General features: G+C 36.0%; 1 protein-coding gene across 1 annotated transcript in view; it reads right to left on the reverse strand.

Moving 5' to 3' along the window:
* The window catches only part of DNAH7 (dynein axonemal heavy chain 7), a 336,155-nt gene that overhangs the window by 144,510 nt on the left and 175,804 nt on the right, over positions 1 to 15,841 (reverse strand). Inside the window, exons 30-36 of the mRNA XM_008950635.4 lie at positions 15,256 to 15,504; positions 11,945 to 12,094; positions 9,091 to 9,273; positions 8,550 to 8,726; positions 6,434 to 6,565; positions 4,877 to 5,101; positions 2,104 to 2,301 (exon numbers count right to left, since the gene is read on the reverse strand). Coding sequence (XP_008948883.3) covers positions 2,104 to 2,301; positions 4,877 to 5,101; positions 6,434 to 6,565; positions 8,550 to 8,726; positions 9,091 to 9,273; positions 11,945 to 12,094; positions 15,256 to 15,504 — 1,314 coding nt within the window. The remainder of the gene's footprint in view (positions 1 to 2,103; positions 2,302 to 4,876; positions 5,102 to 6,433; positions 6,566 to 8,549; positions 8,727 to 9,090; positions 9,274 to 11,944; positions 12,095 to 15,255; positions 15,505 to 15,841) is intronic.

Below are 15,841 nucleotides of genomic sequence, written 5' to 3' on the forward strand. Positions count from 1 at the left end.
TTTAATCTAAGTTCTCAACTAAGTAAATTGTATGAAATTATAGACTCCTTCCTACCACTATCAAGATATTAAAACTCCCTCAACAGATTTGCTGTCAGCCAGTGTCTTCAGTTAATTTTTTTTTTGTTGTATTGTTTTAACTTACATTTTTAGGTAATCTTTAAATAGAATACTACGTTTTTTCATCATTTATTTAAAATATAAATAGACATGCAATAATTTGAAGAGAAAAATCACTTTAAATTGTAAATTTTATGTTTAATTCTTTCAACCAGATGAAATATATGTACACAATTTTATTAAGCAGTTTATATAAATAAATTCTTAATATTACTTTAGAGAAATTAAAATTATGTAGCATTGTTTTAAAATAATATTTTCTTTCACAGAAGAATAAATTTCAGAGACGTTAACCCTATATTTGTATTATTTACAATACAACTAAATCTTAATTAATTGGGGCAATGAAATCCCCCTGAAGGGCATGGCGGACAATAACCTCTATGAGGAACAGTTTAATATTCATCAAAAAAATCAACAATTCCATGTCCAGGAATCTTAGGATATTTTCCTAAACAAATAAGCAAAGATAAGAACAAAGACTTAGCTATAAAAACGTTCATTGCAATCTTCTTTCTTTCTTTTTATTTTTTTGAGACGGAGTCTCACTCTGTCGCCCAGGCTGGCGTGCAGTGGCGCGATCTCGGCTCACTGCAAGCTCCACCTCCTGGGTTGAAGCGATTCTCCTGCCTCAGCCACCTGAGTAGCTGGGACTACAGGCGCCCGCCACCACGCCCGGCTACTTTTTTTGTTTGCTTGTTTTTGTATTTTTAGTAGAGACTGGGTTTCACCGTGTTAGCCAGGATGGTCTCAATCTCCTAGTGATTCCCCCGCCTCGGCCTCCCAAAGTGCTGGGATTACAGGCGTGAGCCACTGCGCCCGGCCTGCAATCTTATTTCTAAAGCAAAATGTTAGAAAAATTAGGGATTTGAATCAATTATCATAAAATTATAGAATCAAATATTACAATACCCTTAAAATCATCTTGTAGAAGAATAATGAAATTGAAAAATATTTACAATATTAGTTTTAAAAGCAGATTACAGAAGTAAGTTCCTAAGTTTGTGAAAAGTAATGTTTTTATGCCTAGGCACTTTATTGCCTGGGCTGAAACTGATGAAGGTATAAATGACAAAAGGCTTGAATTTTCCTCTAACCACTGCCTTCAATCATGTTATGTCTCCATTCCCTGACCCATGGTGATATCTTAGATAAATCTCTCAGCTTTCTGTACACTTTTAGTTTTGTTTTTTTTTAATCCAGGCCAAAAACACTCCCTGATTTAAATTCTCAGTGAAAATGTATCTCTGCCTCCTCTTGGATACTCCCATACATGCAAGCATTTACTTTATGAGAGATGTCATTCCAATCTTTTATGAAAGAGATTATTCAATAAATACTAGGATGGCTATGTAACTATACTGCCAAATACATTTCAGAAAGACTGTAAGATGTAATGTTAAAGTCAATAAAGAACTAGAAACAGGTACTGTGGGAGAATGTGAATTAACTGGAAGCTACAATCAAAGAGGGGCCCTCAAAAGTATCTTCATTCTCCTCCACAGGCTGCATAAAGCTACTGAGACTGCAGCATTTTCTATTACAGCATCTAGCATTATCTTAACTAACAGCCAATTCCAGACATCATTAAGGAAAATCAGTCTTGTTACTACATAATAATCCTTCAGATATAAAATAACTTAGAAAATATCAAGTGTAACTAAAACACACTTTTCAAGAGGTATGAAATTCTCATGTGGAACAAGCAATTCTTATTAAAATATCAAAATAAATGGGACAACAATTTAATGGTATAAAATGGCAACGTATCATTAATCAACTTTTGAAAATAAATAGGCAATTATCACTTCTTGGCCTTGTGGCTAAAACAAAAAAAAAATAAGTAGGCAATTTTTCAAAAATTCTCTGCAGTTCAAACATCAAAGTACTTGAGTATTTTTAAAAAATTATTTGTCTGCTATTTCAAAAACATTCTTAGGAAGATTATGCACAGTTTAATACGCAGATTTCTGCAGTACTTACCGTAATGTAAACACTTTTCCCAGTTCCTGTTGGTCCTACAAATATTGAAGGCTTTTGATGGGTGGTCAACAATTCCATTAATGCAGAGTATCGAATTGTGTCCAGAGTTGGCACAATGATTTCATTAAACATTACATCTTTAGGAATTGGAGGAGCTTCTTTCAATTTCTTTATCCATGGTTCCCATTTTCCTGTTCCCTGTTTATAATTAACAACCAAGTAATGAATGTTATAAAATACTTTAAAAAGCTCTATACTCCTGTGCCATTGTAGAAAAGACTAAGACCAACAAACCCTGATATGTATACATTTGTTTTATCCTTTAAGACACTTTACACTCAGTTTGAAGGTTAAATTGTACGTGTAAATTAAGGAGAAACTAGCTTTTACACGAATACAAATGAAACGGCAATACTGTGGTTTTTTGATGCTCTGAAATCACTGCTTATCCCAACCTAATAATCAATTATTGTGGCCAAATGTTAGATTATTTAATGGCATTGAGAAAATCAAACTAACCAATAGGCTAAAGAGTAAAGAACTTTATTCAATAAATGTTAACCAATACAGAATTTTTTCTCCCTAGAAGATAAGCTGCATATTGCTTGACTTTTATAACAGTATTTATAACATTAGCTTATCATTGCAGGCAAAATTTCTTTTTAAAAAAGTATAGAAAAAAATATATAAAATTTACCCTTAACAATTTTTAGGTGTACAGTTCAGTAGTGTTAACTACGTTCACATTGCTGTGTAACAGATCTCTAGAACAGGCAAGATTTCTTAATATGAGATTATTATTATGAGTTAACATTGTGCCATATCTTTGCATCCAATTAGCTTGAGAACTAAAATTTTAATTTGCTATGACAGTGTTTGTAACAAAAACATTCAAGAACATCTTGTCTTCTTAGAAAAACACCACCACCCTTCTTGCAGAATAAAATCTAAATTCTTGGTCATTCAAAGTACATCAGAATTCGGACCCATCCTTCCTTCACAACCAGGCCTCACTGATGCACCTGCTGGTCCCCCCACCCTGCTTCCCTGGGCCCGAGCTTTGATGCATGGCACTCCTTGGGCCAGAATGGCACATGACTGTCATCTGAAGAGGTTATGAACTCACTGAGGCTAGCACTGTGCTTTATTCATTCTTGTATCTTCAGGTACAAGGCTGTGCGTACAGCAGAGAATTTTTTTTTCAGGGTGTTAAATTCACATCAGTCTGAAAATTGTATTATAAAGAAATATTTCTAGAACCAATGAAGAAAATAATGCCTTTCCCAAATTCTTGATAATCTTTTCAAACATGTGTCTTTTGATACTGTATAGGAAAGGAACCATTAAGAATCAGAAAACCTGGCCGGGCACGGTGGCTCACGCCTGTAATCCCAGCACTTTGGGAGGCCGAAGTGGGCCGATCACAAGGTCAGGAGATTGAGACCATCCTGGCTAACACGGTGAAACCCCGTCTCTACTAAAAATACAAAAAATTAGCTGGGCATGGTGGCGGGTGCCTGTAGTCCCAGCTACTCGGAGAGGCTGAGGCAGGAGAATGGCGTGAACCTGGGAGGCGGAGCTTGCAGTGAGCCGAGATTGTGCCACTGCACTCCAACCTGGACAACACAGCGAGACTCAGTCCCCGCTCCCCCCCGCAAAAAAAAGAATCAGAAACGCTGAAATGTACTGTTATTTACAGGTTGTGTGATGCTGGGACAATCACATTAAATCTCTGAGCCCCATTTCCTCAATGGCAAAACTTGCAAAATAATCTTATCCTTCCCACTTCACCAAGGTGTTGAAAAATGAAATGGAAATAATTGCAGAAAGCTTAATAAACTGTAAACTACCCTGAAAATGCAGGGTATTATCAGTAATTTGAAATTAAATAAAGTAAAAATATCTGTGTTGGGCACAGTCGTGCCTTTTGGGGTGACATAGCAATACACTGCAAATAAAAATCCAAAAAGCAATACAGTAATGCCTTTTCTAGAAATTTATCTTAAGGATATAATCAGATATGTACCCAATGACTTGTATCTAAGAATATTTACCAAAGTAGTACTTATAAAAGTGAGAATCTAAAAACAACAAAAACAGTCCAATGTCCAAGGGTAGGAAATTGACTTTAGAAAGCAAGTTTACTGAAGAAACATTAGTGAAAGGGAAAGCTGTTCTCATTAAGAAAACAAGAAGGATATAAAGCTGCCCATTGGGAATGTGGTATGATCCCAATTGTACTTAAATCTGTATATATTTAAATAACATATATTCCTAAACTTGGTCCTCAGTACAATACTTGTGGGTGGGAGTTGTTATACAAAAACCACTACCACCCAAGTTTTAGTTTCAAATCCGTTTGGGAAGCACTGAATTAAGATTATACCAGCTGGATTCCTACAGGACTTCTTAGTGCCTAGTATACTAACATGCACCATGAACTTCTAACAGCTGTCCTTAAACAGTATGTGCCTGGTGTGATTCTATTTAATGAGTGCAACTGGTCCATTAGATATTATTATCTCATAGTATCATTGGAAAGAACTATGTTCAGAGAAATCAACTAGTCCATGGCTATACAGAAAGAAAGTGACTTTACTAGGACTCAAACCTAGAGGTGTCTGACTTCAAGCCAGTGCATCTTCCTCTATTGTATGCTGTCTCTTATGGTAAATAGGGATGATGAAGGTGGCCACAGGGCCATTATATGCTATGTGTCAGAGAGGGGACTCTGCCAGGCTGGCAGCTGCAAATCTTGCTTCAGAACTCTTACCTCAGTGACAAATTGATAATCATAAATTGTTCCTTTTTCAGGAAATGGGACAGTTAGTGCCTTTGAGGATGTTTGCTCAGTACCACTCTGTAATTTAAACGTATTTCGAGTTCGATCTGAAATTGGACTTTCCATTAGTTCTCGAAGAATCTTATTAAATTTCAATCGATCATCATCTGTACAAGAAGCACCAACGGACCAGATCAATGAAAACAGAAAAATGCCCTGCATTGGAAAGATGAGAAGATTAAGAACAATTAAAGAATAATTTTAATCTGTCCTTGAAGCTTACATATCAGATCAGCCAGATTAGTATCTCTGAAAGGAAACACGTAAGCTCAAATATATTAGTAGGTCATCTCAGGATTTTGTAATCATAAGGGTTTTTAAAAATCAAATCGCATGTCTTATAAAATCTTAGAGAAGATGATACAAAACAAAGTATACATTCTGGCCATAGTGAAACTTCAGAATGATTAATCTAGTAAATCTCACATTTTCAACACATGACAGCAGCTTGATATTAAAAGGAACATAGAAATAACTTATTATTAAGGTATTAAGGCACACTTTAATAAGGCAAATAACCTACATATCCATTTTCTATTTAAATTTTGATATGGTGGGTTTACTTTAAGAACAAATTTAAATTATTTTATTTGTAATATCTGAGCATTAAGTGTGTAAACTAGAATTGCAATTCTGCAAGCAAAAGATACTAGCTTTCTTCTTTCCAGACTCAAAAAGAGGAAACAGAGTAGAAGACAAGACCTACCAATAAGGTAGGAAGCCTGTTTGCTTGTTTAAAACAAGGTCTTTTATTAAGTACAAAGCCAAGAGATTCTGGACTATGCTCATAAAAGTTCTGGACTCTACTTCAACCCTATTCACCTACTCCTAGTTTACTCACAGACTTTCTCTCCAGAAACCATTTTAACATTAAATTAAAAATTAATTTCTTTTAAAACATATAAGTTAAGCAAGTACCATATTGACCACAGTAGAAGTGCTACCACGAGTAATGCAGTAATATTTTCATTAAAAAATCCAAAGTCTACTGATATTTTTATTCCCATTTTAAAAATTGGTTGATTACCTACATATTTTCTTGCTTTCCTTAATCCAAATATATATTTATACACACACACACATACAAATAATTTATATCTCATGAAAAAAGGAAGAAAAATCAAGGGAAATAAAGCAATAAATTATTATAGTTTGGAAAGGAGGTAAATCTCATTGCCAAAATGGTCACTGACATTTTGGGAATGGATCATGTCTAAGGCTGGTCAAACGACCTGAGATTTCAGTAGCAGATCTGATGTGATCACTGGGCTCCGCCCGAACCTCATGATGCATCATGACTGCCAGGCAAGAAGCTTCCCCACCAGCACTCAGAATTTGGGGCCTGGCTCTTTGCTCATTCTTCAGCTACCACCCGTTGACTAGTCTCCAACTTCAGGGGCAAAATGAGTTTCACAAATTAGGAAGCTTTGGGGAAAGCAGTAGATACCTGTCTTTCTGTAGCAGGATACAGAAGGCAACGGACCTTACCTCAAGCAAAGAGTAAGTTTCTCGATCATTTCTCTCCTTTAGTTTGACTTCATCAGCAAAATCATCCATAAAACAGTCTATTAGATTCATTAAGGACCGGACCAAGTTTGTATCGGAAGTAGGAGATAATTCCTGAAAAGTCAGTAAGAAAAATGACTAAACAATTTAAATTAGGTAATAGCTAAAATAGCCCCAGCTAATATTTATTAAGCTCATTTAATTTTAACAGGTAGTAATAATTTTAAATTCATACTACCTACGAGTAGGTACTATTATTACAATTCACTTGGGAGAACTGGATGTTACATTTAGGTAGTGTGTACTCTTTAACCTTTCGCATCGATTCTCAAGTTTTAAAAAATTGCTGTTACATATGCAGTTAATTTAAGATATGGATTCCATGGTATACTAATTTTATAAATAAAAACACTAAAAAAATTTCAGAGAAGGCAGTTAATTTCTATATCTAAAATGCTTAATAAGTAAAATCCATTTTAGAGCATATGTATAAGCCACAGCAATACTCATGGTAAACTCATCACTATGAAATACAATTCCAAGTCTTGGAGCCCTCAAAAACCTTGCTGGAGTGCTGAACTTGTCGTGCACTTTACTCTTTTGCTTGTCACCATGATAGTTTATAAAATAAATGAAATAACGTGTAATGCTCCTAGAACTATGTAGCATATAGCAAGTTCTCATAGGCGTTTGTCTTCTCCCCACGCAGCTCTCTTCCAATTGCCAAGTCACATTGTTTGGTGATTAACAAGTAAAAATTAACTCTCTGAGACAGACTCCCTGAAGATTAGAGGCAGGTGACTTCATGTTCAGTTGCCACCCCAGTAGAAACATCAGAAATGACAGCTGAGTTTCTAAGTGTGGGACTAAGTATTACTGATGCAACACTAAAATACAAATAGTTATCATTACAAATAAAACAGATACTTATTACTACATAGTAAATAACAGGCATTCCTAATTTCTTCAAGAAATAACAGAAGTGCACAGCACATTTTAAAAAGCTTGCATTATAAGTGTCATGCTTTCCTATAGAAAGGATGTTTCAGTTACATAGAAAATTCGTTTATTATTTGTATTATCTAAATTCTCTGACAATGCTGGAAAAAAACCCCATAAAGGCCCTGAAACTTATTTTATTATGACTTCAGTTCATATATGTTAACTGTTTTTGAAACATGATTACTTCATATCTACAACATATTTCAGTTACAGCCAAACTTCTTGAAAGAGCAGGGTGGAAGACACATCACTTCCTTCAGATGTTCTTCCCTCTTTCCTCTCTCTTGTCTAAGTCACTCATGTACCTGTGATTCTATCTCTTGCTCTCTTCTTTTTTTCTCTGGATTTTTTCTTTAGGTAATCTACATTAACATGGTTTTAAAGTCCATTTTCCAAATCTGTACCTTGAGCTAAACTTCTGCCTCAAGATTTTTTGTTATATCTTCAACATCAAGAGAACTATCAACCCTATTTCCCTACATTTGCTCCAGGGCCAAAGTCATTCTAAAAGACCTTTGGTCAGCATCTCCCAAAGCAGAAATTAAACATTCTTGCTCTGTAATTTCCAGCTAGAGAGAGTTTAAGAGCCTCGCTGAAGCTCATCAACTCTCAGAGGCAGGAGATTCCCATTTCCTTGTCATTTTCCTCCCTCCCACCATCCCCCTCCCTCCTCTTCCCCTCCCCAGTGTGTACTGAAAGAAAGAAAAATGAATTTGCCTACTTTGGGACCTCTTTCCAGTCCTTCTACCATGGACTGACTGGCTTATTTTAGGAACTTTGGATAATAAATAATATTGTAATAATGGAAATTATTTAAAATGCAATAGCCCATCAGAAGAAAGAAATAACATTTTGACATGGTTATGCGGGCCTTTGAGTTCTCTTTTTTTTAGAGAGAAAAGAGTATCACCAATATACCTCATTTGAAATATTTTTAGTGAACTGTATGAATTCTAATCTAAATTTTTAATTTAATCAAAAAGGTTTTGATTTAATATCTCTTAGCTGATAATAAAAACAGACATTAAAATTGATATGTAAGTCTATTTTGAGTTTTCCATTTATTTTTTAATCTTAAAATTCTCATTTCCCTTACCTTTGTATGCTTTCTAATAAATTCAACCGAAACAGGGACCATTCTGTCAAATAAGCCCATTATAAATTCCTTTTGAATAACACTGACTGACGCAGGTAACAGATTCACCCAGGACAACATCAGTGGTCTCCAGCCTAACATGTGAGGCTCCATGTAAATCATGCCACATCTGGAAACCTGGAAAGCCATAATTGGTTACCATCAAGGTAATAATGCTTATAAAATAAATATGATTTGGCACCTCTGTTTTTTTATAATCTTCAGCAAAGTCTTGGGCGGGGGGAAGCTTAATATTATATAATTTCATGATGTCGATTTTTGTGTCTGACTTTACCAAATAGTCCTAAACCAAGAGAAAAACATCCTGACCACTAAATTAGTCAAGGTATGTCAACAGATAACGTCTGTACTTTGAGAATCACAGATCGCTCTTAAAAGAAATTCTGCTAATATTTTTTGTTTAAAGTCAAAGGTACTAAGCAAATACATGCATTTATAACATTTTATAATTTATAAAAAGATGTCAAAATGGAGAACTTACAGTGGCAGGGGAAGCAACTTCTAAATCCATTGGCTCAAAAATTAGATTCATTTGTGGTGACATCTGAATAATCTCCCCACTCATCAGACATAGCTTCTTGTTGTCATCCAGCACAGTGTTCATATTCTCAATCCACACTGCATCTACTGGGCCATCAAAAATTAACCATTTCCTATCTGGAGTCTGTTTCATGCATATGTGAACAGAGGGCAAAAACGTAATGATGATAATATAAAGAAACAGTTCAATAATATTATTTCAAAATTTTAAAATATAAGTACTAGGATTAATTTCATCATGAAAACGTAAAAGCACTTTTTGAATAAAGATTACTATGTGTGTGTGTGTGCACAGATGTATATAATACGTATCACTAAAGAAGCCTATACTATATATGCCATGGACAAGACAGACATATGTCATCTTTTCTTAAGATTCTTTCTCCCTTGCTTCCTTCCTTCCTTTCTTTCCTCCCTCCCTCCCTCCCTTCCTTCCATCCATCCTTTCTTTCTTTTTCTTTCTTTTCTTTTTTTTTCAGGGTCTCACTCTGTTGTCCAGGCTGGAGGGCAGAGTGGGGTGATCATGGCTCACTGCAGTCTTTGACTCCCAGGTTCAAGCAATCCTCCTGCCTCAGCTCCCAAATAGCTAGGACCACGAGTGCGCACCACCACACCCAGCTAAATTTTTTATTTCTTGTGGTAGAGATGGGGTTTCACTATGTTGCCCAGGCTGGTCTTGAACTCCTGAGCTCAAGATCCACCTGCCTTGCCCCCACAAAGTGCTGGGATTATAGGCATGAGCCACTGCACCTGGCCCTTGATCAATGTTTCTGAATTCAAATATATTAACATGTTTTAGAAAGTAACATAAGTAAAAAATATCTACTTTCTAGGAAAAACAAAATTATTCAGATTATCTGACTCTATATAGTACCATGTTTATGCAAATTAATTACCATTGTGTGCTAAACCAAATTTCTTATCCCCTTCACTGAATGAATTCACACACATACATACACGTATACACACCCACTTGGGCTGAACTCTTTCCTGATGGTATGGAAAATTACAACCAATATAACATTCACAGTCCCACAATGATATAATAAATATGAAAATATTTATACATTGTCCAGAATATAGTAAATGCTCAACAGATATGAAACAGTAGCCAGGTATTAGCCAGAGTGTACAGAGACTGATTCTCCTTTTCAGATCCTTATAATTCAACCTTTTTTGTATACACCAATGATTCCTTGCTTTTCCTTCAGCAAATATGATTTCAAGTTGAAGTGGTGAAGGATTTGAATCCATATTAGCACGTTCTCAGTCCCTGCAGCCAACTGCATTAATCTATAAGATAATGGGTCTGTCTCAGGCTCAAGCCACCCCACACCCACACTCAGAGGCCACTTCTAGCTGTGTTCAGGAAGCAAGGAAGAGCCACAGCTCGGTGATCATCTTGAGATCAGCTTCCTCTCCTGCTCTGGGCTTCCCATGCCTGTTATGCATCACTTTGGGAAACACTACCGTGCAATGGCGAGACCTTGGGCTTCACAGTCTCAAGGACCTCACTTTTCATTTGACTCTACTACTTATGAGCTGTGGACTTCAGGTGAACTACTTAAACTCCCTGAGACTCAGTATTTGTGGGACATAGCTTCCTGAAAAATGTAATGTAAGTTGTAAGTATAAAATAGAGGTATCTCATGATTATTTCTGTGTAAATAATATAACTGTATATATTATCTAGTGACTTCATCTCTTATTCTGAGCCAGAGTGCCTCCATTGTGGCAAGAGAGGACCTAAGAAGCCACATCAAGGGTTCCAGAGCTCTGTCTGCTTCACCTGTGCCCACAATTTCTTTTATCCTTGAAATTACTAGTAACACTTGACTTTGGGCAAGATCTCTGCCCCATGAGAGTCAGTCCTTATGTCACTCATTGCCTAAGGTCTTTCCAGCAATAAGAGCAGAGCTGAGATTTCACGTTTTATCCATTATTACCTGACTCATGAGTCATGCTCTGCTAGGTCCTTAAGTGGGTAGACAGCATCAAGTTTAGAATGTATGGTAGTCAGAAGAAAGAAAACACTTATAAAAAGAATGATTTGATAAACAACTTAAATGTCCTGAGCCTAGGCCCCTTTTCCTATACTACCAGCTTTAGCAAGCTGTCTCCCGTATAATCACATGCTCTGCAGAACCTGCTAAAATATGGCAACCAAGTTAATATGTATTGGTCTGTGGATTCTTTTTATGAGAGTGGGCAGCAGAATAAGCCAGGAGTAGGTAAGTGCCCACTCTCCATTCACAGCCAGTAGCAGCTGGCAAGCCACTTGTCTCCTCTGCTTTCCACAAGGCAGTCATTCTCTTTCTAATATGCTAAAGGAAAAGTGTGGGAACTTTAAGACATCATTGTGCAAAGGTGTGCAATTTCTTCTCTAAGCATTGGCGTATATCTAACAATTAGCAGGCATGACAATAGCAGCAGCCCACAGAGTGGGTGGAGGAAGAACATTACTGAAGAGGCAAAAGGATCATGTCATTCAGATGTTCTCATTTTTAGTTCATCTCACTTCGGAGAAAATAACCAGAAATACTTTGCCCTGGCCTTTTTTTTTTTCCTACCCTCTCTTCTGTATTCCTCCAGGGTAAAGGAGCTTGGTCTCTGGCATTTTTGTAGGTGCTGACATTTTTCTTCACAGAAATACTGCCAGAATATCCAGTACTGTGTTTTAAATAAATATCTTAGTCTATAGATACAATTAGTTTGTTTGAAAAAAAAATCAGAAACTGGTCAGAAATAAATATCTTAACCTTTTAAGATATGCATGTGAAAGTGTTAGAACTTACCACTGAAGAGGCAAATGCTCTAAAACTGACAGCAAGGACCCCATCAGACCATTCATGGGACACTGAATCAAACTGTCCGTACAGTTGGCCCATGGTGACAGACTTAGGATTTAAAACAGTTATTTGAACTTTGTTTTCTTCCATTAGCCCCTTAATGAAAAAAAAGACATGTATTTATGTAAAGAATACTGTCTTTATTCATAGAAAACATTATTGCACATACAGAAAATCCTAAGGAATCTACAAAGAAAGTATTAGAAGTAGTGAATTTGACAAGGTTCCAGCATACAAGGTCAATATATAAAATCAATTATATTATCTATATGCAATGCTAATTAATGATTGAAAAATAAAATTTAAAAAATATTCACAATAGTATTTAAAAGCTCACAAAATACTTAGGAAGAAATTAGCAAATGTGCAAGATCTACATATCTTAAACTACGAAATGGGTTGGCAAATTCTTCTGTAAAGGATAAGATGGTAAATATTACATAGGCTTTGCAAGTTTCATATCGTCTGCCACATATTCTTCTATGTTTTCTTTTTTTAATTAACAAATGTTTAAAATGTTAACACTATTCTAAGTTTATTGGCATTACGAAAAAAGGCTTGGGGCTGAATTTGGCCCATGTACTGTAATTTGCTGACCCCTGCTACAGAACAACCTCTGAGAGAAAATTAAAAGATCTAAATATACAGAAATGTCTATTTCTTGTGGAGTGAAAAAGTTAATGTTGGTAAATTGTCAATTTTACCCAAAACCCTGAAAGCTGGTCTATGGCATTATAAGAGATATTAATGCCCTTTGGACATAATCTTTTTTTTTTAAATTAATTGGCTTTTTAAAAAAAGGTTTACAGAAAAATTGAGCAGAAAGTACAAAGATTCCAGATACTCTCTCTACTACCAAGACACAACAGTTTTCCTTATTATTAACATCTTGAATTGGTGTGGTACATTGTTATGGCTGATGAATTCATATCAATGCATTACTATTAACTAAAGTCTATAGTTTACACTAAGGGTTCACTCTTTGTGTTGCATAATTATATGGGTTTTGCCAAGTGTGTAGTATCATTATCCCCCATTATAGTACCACACAGAACACTTTCACTCCCCTGAAAATCCTGTGCTCCACCTATTGGCAATCATTTATTTTTTACATATAAAAACATAACAAGTTCAACTCTTTCTAATATTGCCTTCTGCCTGGCACTCCCGAGCTTGGGACACAAACTACCAAACTGAAAAAAAAAAAAAAGTGAGAATATTAACCTTTTTTTTTCTTTTTTCTTTTGAGATAGGCTCTCACTCTGTCACCCAGGCTGGAGTGCAGTGGCACAATCTCGGCTCACTGCAGCCTCCTGGGCTCAAGTGGTCCTCTCACCTCAGCCTCCTGAGTAGCTGGGACTACACATGGCACATGCCACCACGCCCAGCTAATTTTTTGTGTTTTTTTTTTAAAGTAGAAACAGGTTTCTACTTTCATCCAGGCTGGTCTAGGACTCCTGGGCTCAAGTGATCCGCCCGCCTTGGCCTCCCAAAGGGCCAAGATTACAGGAATGAGCCACCACTCCCGGCAGAATAGTAATCTTCTCACTCTGTCGCCCAGGCTGGAGTGCAGTGGTGCGATCTCGGCTCACTGCAAGCTCTGCCTCCTGGGTTCACGACATTCTCCTGCCTCAGCCTCCCTAGAAGCTGGGACTACAGGCACCCGACACCATGCCCGGTTAATTTTTGTATTTTTAGTAGAGACAGGGTTTCACCATGTTAGCCAGGTTGGTCTCAGTCTCCTGACCTTGTGATCCGCCCGCCTCAGCCTCCCAAAGTGCTGGGATTACAGGCGTGAGCCACCGTGCCCGGCCCAGAATAGTAATCTTAAACAATAAAACAAGCTCAATATCTTTGCTTTCTTTTGTGTGCCAGGAAGGCGATAACAATGTATCTTCCTAAATTAAGAAGTATAGGAAATCTCTATTATCTTTTTAATCAGAACAAAGTTGCTGTCACCAAAGAAAAGTTTTTATCCTAAATGCAGCAAGGCTAGTGTGAAGCGATAGCTTGGTTGGCTAAGGAAGGCTGCCCTATGACATAATCACAATGTCACCCTTAGAATTCCCTGGTAATGAGCCATTTAGACTTTACAAGTGGACCAGAATACATGCTCATATCTTCATCTCCTTCTACTCTTTGAGCAGTGACCTGTTGGGTTCTTTTGGAGACTTTATTTTATATATGTGTATATATATAAAAGATCAGTTCCTATGACAATAAAATAACAAAACAGGAAAAATACAAATGAGCCATAAATAAGATAAAGAATGCAGAAGACAATTAAGAAGTGAAAAAATGGAAGAAAAAAGAGAAGGGAAGTAAAGAAACAAAACAGCATGGAAGTGTAAAAGCAGAAGAAACAGATGGCAGGAATAAGTAGCATATCAGTTTGTATAATAAATACAAATGATTTTAAACTTATCTTTGAAAAGATAAAGACCACTGATCTGTAGAAAACAAAAGTCAAGCTATTTATTCTCTACAGAAAGTAAATCACAGTGACACCCAAGGATATAATTAATGACATGGGCAAATATACATACAGGGAGAAAGTAGGGGTAGCAATATTGAAATTAGACAAAGTAGATCACAACAAATAACAGAAAAGTAAGTAATTTCATATTGATTGAAAGGGAGACTCTTCAAGTAAAGATATAATCATCACAACCCTCATATAGGATATGAACATTGAAATTTATAAAGTGAAAACTATTTGAAATATCTATAAGGAGAGGTAAATAGAAATGCAATATTAGTTGAAGTATTTAAAACAGCCCCACTCCTTCAGCATTTCAAAGTCAATCAAAATGTGATGTGTATAAGAATTCTGAATGTGTCATTATATATGTGTGCACATATGCACATATACATATTTCAGTTCAATACCACTAGCAGCCAATAACAGAAGCTTGCATTACAAATCTATCTAGAAAATAAAAAAGACTCCTCTGAAAGTATTGCAGGAAAACCTTCAGACTTTTCTGTTTTCAGACTTTTTTCTACAAGAGACATGTATTACTTTAATAATTTTTTTAAAAAAGAAATAAAAGGTTGAAAGCAAGTTTGTGGCATACCCTTTATATGCTGAACTTCCTATTTGCTTCATTTTACTTTTCTAAAACTTTATTTTCTCTTTAACTCATTTTTCTCATGATTTTAAGTTGCCACATTGAATGAATCTTTTAAAATAATGGTACATTCTACCTTGCACAAAGTCAATTATAAATAAATTAATGCATTAATAATATACTTGCCTTTTCACATATATCATTTAGTGCTCCAGCTAAGACACGATATGCACTAGTTTTTCCTCCAAATGGTTCTCCAACAATCATAAAACCATGACGCACAATCATCATTTCATATACTTGAAGAATCTTCTCGGAAAAGAATGCAGTCATTTGCAAATTCATGGAGGCACAATTGTCTTTGATAGCTGCCAGCAAATCATTGTAATCTGGTTTTGGTAATTTTACCCCAGGAAACAAATCCGAAGTAATTCCCTGATGATAGATGATTTGAAGGATTTACATTTTATATATTTATATTAAATACAAATATTTTGTATTGATGGAAATAGGGCCATTAGATAATAATAGTTCAACAATATTTTTAACAGCTTTATAGAGGAATAGTTCACATACGCAAACGTGTATTTTTTTCTTTTTTTCAACTTTTAAATTGTGATCCTTATGATGTTCGTTTTGCAAACAGTTTTTGTTTTGGTTTGTTTTGTTTGAGACAGGGTCTGGCTCTTGCCCAGGCTGGAGTGCAGTGGCACGATCATGGCTCACTGCAGCCTCCGCCTCCCAGGCTCAAGCCATCCCCCACGTCAGCCTC

The sequence above is a fragment of the Pan paniscus genome, chromosome 13 (assembly GCF_029289425.2).
Source record: "Pan paniscus chromosome 13, NHGRI_mPanPan1-v2.0_pri, whole genome shotgun sequence".
Taxonomy (NCBI): Eukaryota; Metazoa; Chordata; class Mammalia; order Primates; family Hominidae; genus Pan; species Pan paniscus.